The sequence below is a fragment of the Charadrius vociferus genome, unplaced genomic scaffold (genome assembly GCF_000708025.1).
Source record: "Charadrius vociferus isolate BGI_N301 unplaced genomic scaffold, ASM70802v2 scaffold39, whole genome shotgun sequence".
NCBI classification, from domain to species: Eukaryota; Metazoa; Chordata; class Aves; order Charadriiformes; family Charadriidae; genus Charadrius; species Charadrius vociferus.
In genome coordinates, this window is record NW_009650188.1 from 1,312,082 (window position 1) to 1,319,442 (window position 7,361).

At 38.7% G+C, this 7,361-nt stretch overlaps 1 protein-coding gene across 1 annotated transcript; it reads right to left on the reverse strand.

The window, feature by feature from the left end:
- Positions 1–3,870: 3,870 nt before the first annotated feature.
- Positions 3,871–6,940, reverse strand: RGS1 (regulator of G-protein signaling 1). The gene is made up of 5 exons (XM_009892797.1): positions 6,703–6,940; positions 6,246–6,329; positions 5,792–5,853; positions 5,056–5,219; positions 3,871–4,318 (listed from the first exon to the last, which is right to left on the reverse strand). The coding sequence occupies exons 1-5, from the start codon at positions 6,804–6,806 to the stop codon at positions 4,133–4,135; spliced, it is 600 nt and encodes a 199-aa protein (XP_009891099.1). The 5' UTR covers positions 6,807–6,940; the 3' UTR covers positions 3,871–4,132.
- Between the last annotated feature and the right edge of the window lie 421 nt (positions 6,941–7,361).

Genomic DNA, 7,361 nt, shown 5'->3' on the forward strand with positions numbered 1-7,361 from the left:
GCCTGGGAACATTCAAGGTCAGGTTGGACAGGGCTCTGAGCAACCTGATCTAGTTTAAGATGTCCCTGCTCATTGCAAGAGGGCTCAACTAGATGAACTTTATTAGGTCCCTTCCAACCCAAACTCCTCTATGATTTTTTTCCAAAAAATGGAAAGCTAAATCTAGTTAAAAAAAAAAAAAAAAAAACAACTCAAATGAGCTGTTTGATATACATATTAAATATTTTACTAGGTGTTGGGTGACAGTCAGAGCCTGATTTTTCTGGAAAGTTTTAACAGTTAACTGATAATTAACTCAGTTCAGCATATGTTGAAAAAGGACAGTTTCCCCCAGTTGCCCACTAATTTATTTAAAATATAGTAAATAGCCTGCATTCACAAGTTTCTCCTTTTAGTATGGGAAGTTTCCAGGGAGAGACACTTTCTGTACTTGATGTGTAACATGTCCTGTTTTGGAAGACTCTGCCATGCTGGGCAGGGCACAACCCACAGCTGTGAAAACGATCTGCGATACTGAGGCTATTTGTGTGCATGAGTGGGGGGAGGTGACAGTGGTGGTGGCAGTGGTGAGTGGAAATCAGAAATGAATTTGATATGGTGCATGCACCTTGTAAATGAACCAAGGGATTACAGAAAATACTGAGTCCTTAATCGCTTTGATCTGTTTGTTTTTCTATGTCCAAAGAAGCTTTGTTCTGGCAGTATTTCGAAAAAAGAATTCACTGCAAAATAAGCATTGTACACTGCATTTTGAAAAAGAGATTTTGAAGAAATAATGCAAATACCTATTTCCAGACTATTTTGAAGCATGTAAATATTGTTGTCTTAAAATACTGTAAAAATTGTTTCAGTTGTAGGATTGAACTATTACTTATAACTTCTTCCTTTTATAAAGTAGGTTAGTATGGATGGCACTATAAATTGCCATAAAATACTTCGAGAACTCTTGGACCTTGTTTAAACAACCAGCTTTGTATAGCCCTGCTATAGCAACAGATATATAATACTATGCTTACGACAGAATCCTAGAGACAGCTCTGAATTTCTCTACGCTGTTTATTGCTTGGTGAAACACGGTCATGTTGCCAGGGGCACTGGAGTGGGCTGGAATATCTCTGGAATTAACAACCTGGGCGATTGACTTCTGTATTTGTTTTCAGGTTCCTACTGCAAATTAGGTTAAAGACTTGGAAACGTACAAAGGCTGGGTTGTAAGGAGTGGAATAGGTTTTTTGAAAAATACTTTCCATTCTCATACTGCACCAAATCATGAACCAGGGAGAGATGCTTGTGGAAAATAGTGAAAAGTCCCTTCATCTTTTCTCCTTAAATATTCTGGTCTATATTAACTCTGTGTAATACAAGCGGTTAGTGCGCTCCCCGAGAGCTGTGTTAGTCTCTTCTATGGATAGGTTTGGCTTACTTTTTGGAGGGCTCTAATCAGCATGTTATAGTGTCACTTTCTCACCCTTTGCTGTTAGGGCAGACCCGGTGACTCTTTGCAGGAGGTCAGGGTGCCAGGCAGTGTCTGTGAATACCTGAGAAGCTGTGGTGGTTGCACTCAGTCTTTAGCGAAAAGATTTGCTCTGCCCGATGCAAAGTCACAGGGCAGTGGGCACAGGTGGCGATATTGGCCATCTCTTGAAGGTGAGCAGTGATTTCTGGAGCACCCAAAACCATGGCACGACTCCAGAGTCTGCCTACTCCTTTTTTACTACACCCACCTCTGAGACAAGTTGGAAACACTTATCCACCCATTACCCCACCCAGAAGTCTCCCCAACAGTAGATGAAATTGTTTCTGATGAACAGTTTTCCCTGAGAGCAACAAGCTGTTAAAAAAAAAACAAAACAAAACCCAAACCCTAACTAGCCATATTATGAAATAACAGTTTAGTCAGAAATGTCATTCAGATATTTGGCTAAATCATGGCAAAAAAAAACTGTAGGGGGAGTAAGTGAAGACTGGGCCCATAGTAACTTAAGGGATTTACAGCCAAAAGAATCATATTACTTGAAAGCAGTGTCTGATTAGAGGGTGGCTGATGTTTCATAGTTCTTTTTTGTCTTCTGTGAGGATGAAGCTGTGCAAACAATGAAATTTGTTCCATGTTAACTGTGTCAGAACAAACATGAAGATGCCTCTTGTGTGGGAGGCATAGTTGTTATTCCTGCTTCACAGGAATTAGATTTATTCCTACTGATCCTAGAAAATTAATTCATTTAAGAGAGAGCCAACTGGAGACTGGTTTACATTGTTTCAGGAACATTCAGGTTTTGCAATCAGGGGCTCCCTCAGGTATACATACTTAACAAAAGGAAAGTGATACTGCAGGATCAGATTCTTTTGTCCTGGCCTTCAGAGTAGGAAGATGTGATTTGCAGTGGCTTTCAGCTACAACAGCAGGTGATGGTGGAAGTTGGCAGTAAGTGCTACTTAGCAATATATGTTCCTTCCAGCAGAGTTTTGCTTCTAGCATTGAAGATTGGGACCTCCAAGGGAGGACAAAATGTCCCCAAAGGGTGGCAGTATGAACACGGTCTGCTCTCCCCATGAGATGACGTCTGTGGGTTTACAGCTTCTCAGTTTGGTATGGAATAATGGAGTGTACCTGACTAAGCTCATGTTATTCTGGAAAATGGAAAATCTGCAAGAGCGAGATAAAATCTTGTATTGCCACCCGTGTGATAGCCGTGTCTCATGATGGTAACTCATCAAGCCCAGGACAGACTTTGATTTATTTTCATTTTCAACTCTAATGTCAATGTCTTAAATACGTCAGATTTGGTAGTGCCTGTGTTTTTAGTTACGTACTACAAGCATAATTGCAACTTTTCTTATTTTACTTTAGTTCTCATCATTACCCATTGTGCTATAGGCTAATCATAACACTGCGTATTTTAGAGTAAATTTAGTACAATGTTTGCTGTGAAATTAAATGACCTTTGACACTAGTATTAATATTGTAAATTAGAGTCTGGATCTTGCTAAGATTGAGTAGTACTAATATCACCAGTTATTGCCTCTCTACGTAAGCAAGCAAGGGTGATCCGCTGTGCTCAACACATCATCAGTATCAAAGAGGATTGAACTGTGGGGTCAGTGAGTATATTTTCTATATTTGAGGTTTGACTCTGGTGCTGGTAGCTGGGGGAGTATGAAAAATAGGAAGGAAGTTTAGACCTCTTCTTTTTTTTTTTTTCGGTTGTGTTTTTTGTTTGTTCTTGGGGGTTGTGAGAATGGGCCTGTGTAGGTCAGGATCACCTACTGCAGATAACTAAGATTATGGTCGTGTAAAATGGGTAAAAAAGAGAAAAGGTGGTGTGGGGAAAATTCATATCTGGATAAGGAGTGGGAAGTAATGACACAGTGGGCCAGAAGGGAACCTTGTGTTTCAATACGTCAGTAATTACAGTGGAAAGATCACTTGAAATAAGATGTAAAATGACCATAAAACTTTATTTTTAAGTAGATTTGATTGAAGAGTTCCTTATTATTTTGCAATAAATTAAACAGAAAAGATGCTACATACCTGCCTGTTGAATATAAACTTAGTAAAAGTACAGCTTATACACTTCTTACATAATTTAAAACATATCAATCTTAAGACATGTCCATTTATAATATATTTACATAGCACAATAACATTATGGAGCTGCGCTCACGCTTATTAACACTTCACAGATTAAAAAAGGGCATTAATCAGTCTTGTCTGGATGTCTTTTTGTTATGCACAAAACTGTCAGTCATCCTTATTTTTCTTTTGAACTTGATAATCTTTTCCCAACATTCAGCTTGCTAGTCTTGCACTTCCTAATAATCAGCAGTTCTTTGGGATCTAAGACTTGGTTCAATGTTCACAGTGTAGTTCAAACAATAAATAGTATCCGTACCCTGTCTTGACTCGGTGGTATATGGGAGGAACAGATTTTCTTCGTGTTCTGCTTTCACCCTTGTAACAGTCTTGACAGCTTTTGTGCTGCGTTCTCTTGGCTGTGGAGCTGTTTCCATCTCCCTTGTACCCCTCCTCCCAAGGCAGGGGTTCTTCTTGCTGAGATCCAACCACCTCGAAGGATCTCTCCACAGGATATTTGACACAGAGTCTACTTGGGTCTTCACTGCCTCAGAGGCTTCATTTTGAAGTGTTGGTTTGTAGCTGGTTCAAAAGGTTCAGGTAGGCTTTGGATTTCAAAAATCTGGGATACGAATCCCTTTCCATGAGGATGTACACGGTTTTCTGGGCTTCATCAAAACTTGTGTGAGTTGGGTCTTGCGCCTTTTTGGCTGTTGCTTCCCTCATCTGATAGTCAATATTGATCTGGAAAGTGAAAAACAAATGCCATTGGCATCTTAAAAATGTACTCTTTCTGTATCTATCACTTTTTGTCAGTAACAAATTTGCAGTGTTAGAACTTAATATGATAGTTCAATATCAGAACTGCAAAAAGAGGGAATTTCAATGCTTATCTCCCAGTTATGGACAAAAATTGCCACTCACTATAGAAATGCAGTTTCTAATGGAGTCAGAAGTAATACAACTGAACAATGGAGTAAACAGAGGAACAACCTCTGATTAAACCTCCAGTTAAGACAATAGGAGAAATCTTGTGTAGAATGAGTCTTCACTTTGAAATATGATCAACATACACAACTTTTAATTATCCAGAACATCCATGTGTTTTAAAAGGCAAGAAATATTCCACAGTTCTCCTACTAGCGAAGCACTCTCGAAGCATCTGACTCCAAACACCAGCAGTAATTCAAACTGGGCTGACTCAGAGAACAGCATCATGTGCTGAGCTGCTGGGGCCTCTGCTGAGCTTCTGCCTAGTGGTGCTCCCAAGTACTGGCCTGGATCATGTGTCTCTACTGTGAGACCTGATAATCTCACAACTGAAGACATTAATGGTGCAAGTATGCCCATAAAAACACGCGTCCATCATCGTCCTATGTAACTGAATGGCTGTATGAGCATCTCAGTGAAGCTACACTTCTATCTTCTGATTTTTCAGAATGCTTGTACTGTAACACTACACAAATTAACTTTATACATACCTGTTTAATAGCATCGGACTGAACAAACTCCTCATAAATCCTCTCTGCTTTCCCATGTAAGTGATCAGACTTGGTTTTCTTGTAATCCTCACAAGCCAACCAGAACTCGATGTTTTCCTCGCTGAACTCTGACTTCAGGAACTCCCGAAAGACACCTTGACCACCTAAAGCCAACACAAATACGTAATCATTTATAGCATGATATTTGTGACTATGGAGGATAAAATAAATGCAGGAGTTGTATTGAAATATGTTATAAAATTTTGCCAAAATACACTGTTCTTCCCTTCTACATACTACAGATATTCTAATATTAAGGGTGATGGGAGTCTTCCTAATTATATTCAGTGTTTCTTAGATGTAGACCCTGGGTACCAAAATACATCAATAGATTCTAGTACTCCCTAAATGGATTATCTTAGGGTACAAGTGGAGAGAAAATTTCAAATTAAACTGATGTGTTGTGCAAGGACAGAAGACTAATCAATAAGCACTGAATAGAGCCATTTGGGGTTTATTTGCTATACTGGGAGCAGGAAATGGAAGGCAAAAACCCCAAACTTGGAAGCAAAGCTGTAACAGTAGCTGTATTACACTGGACCTGCAAAAAATTGAAATGCAACTGGGCATTCTCTGGCAGCGTTTGCAGAATGCTACAGCTTTGCCTGTTTGGTGAGATTAGATAAAAGTTTGTCCTCAGAATAAGAACGCAGTCATACTGAAGTAATAGACTTACATTGGCTGGCCAAGAGCTTTTCCAAAGACTGGGACCACTGTATTACTTCCTCTGCAGAAAGCCTAAGATGACAAGAAAAAGAAAAGAGTTTAGGCAAGAAATCATGTGGGTTTGTTTGCGTGTTAAAAGAAGGCAAATGTTATAGTTTATTATTCTGTTCTAGGAGCTCGTACCAGGTATTTATTAAACTTATGGCTTTCTCACCAAGAAAGAATCCTCAACTCCAGGCATAGATTCTACTTCCTATGTTCACCTCTTTTGTATTTTGGAAATTCTAAGCATTAGTATAATATTTATTGTTCTCTTCCTAATGTGCACCTCTTTTTGTATTTTGGAAATTCTAAGCATTAGTATAATGTTTGTTGTTCTAGAAGTAGTTTAGAAGTTAATACAGTAGTTTAGTATATAGTAATCTCATTATATTTTGTTATAATTTAGTGATCTCAGTACTTACATGACATTTTTGGAGTTAGAAGTCTTGATCCCAGATTCGATATGTGGTACCATGCACTTCAAGTAATTTTTGAAATCTGCACCACTGAAACCAATGAACAGATATTTTTGTAATCCATTAAAATCGCAGTTGCCTTTCAATTCTACTTAAATTTCTTAAAACTTAAACAGAGGTAGACAGCTCTGTCCTATGACTGGTCTGGGAAGTCACATACGCAAGTAGCTTTTTTGAAAAGACTAAGAGGCTCCCAGTGTACCCAAAATCCTGATTGCTTAAGAGAATCAATTCATTGGTATGCATCAGCTCAAGCCATTTTTAACGATGCTGTAGTCCTGGGCTTTAAGCAGGCTTTGCAGTCTTTTAGCCCAAAACACAGTGCTAATTCTTAATCTCCAAGATTCTAGTGTTATTTTCAATTCTAATACATTAAAGTTTATACTAAAATGTATATACTTACAAGGCCTTTTGCTTCTTTTTATGGATTTTGCCTTCTGCAAGCTTGCAGTCGTCTTTTCCATTTAATTCAGTCATGTTGTTGTGGGGAAAAAAAAAACCTGGCATTTTACTGAATTTCAATGTGAAGCGCCTTTTGCAACGATAATCCTCCAAGCACCAAATGTCAGTTCACCGACTCTGCTACTGCCTTTTATTGACGCAGGCAGCCCTGCTAGTTGGTGTGAACAGATCTGTTTATCATGTATCCTCACCACAAACTGTGGAAGTTCCCTTTTTTTCAGTGCACAGTGACGTGAGTCTTTTGAGAAAGAAAACAGACAGCGGTGTCTCGTGGTTGATGTTAAACCGGATGAGACTGAATTACTTTGGGTTTGTTTTGTGTGTCTGTGTATGTCTGTGTTACCAAAAAAAAAAATCCCCTCTAGAACTTTGAATTCTTGTCCCTTTCTGATTGGTACTTTCAAATCAGAAGTACTTCTTGGTTTTATCAGATGAGCTGTAAATACTGCAGTTTTATCTTGACAAAATTCACCTGTTAACATGCCCCTGTTCTGGAATTTCATACTTTATAATTGATTTGATGGGCTCAGTAGAAGTACTTTAAGATATGCCAGTATTAACGCTCCATATGCTACAAGTTATTTGCAAGTCACCAGTTGT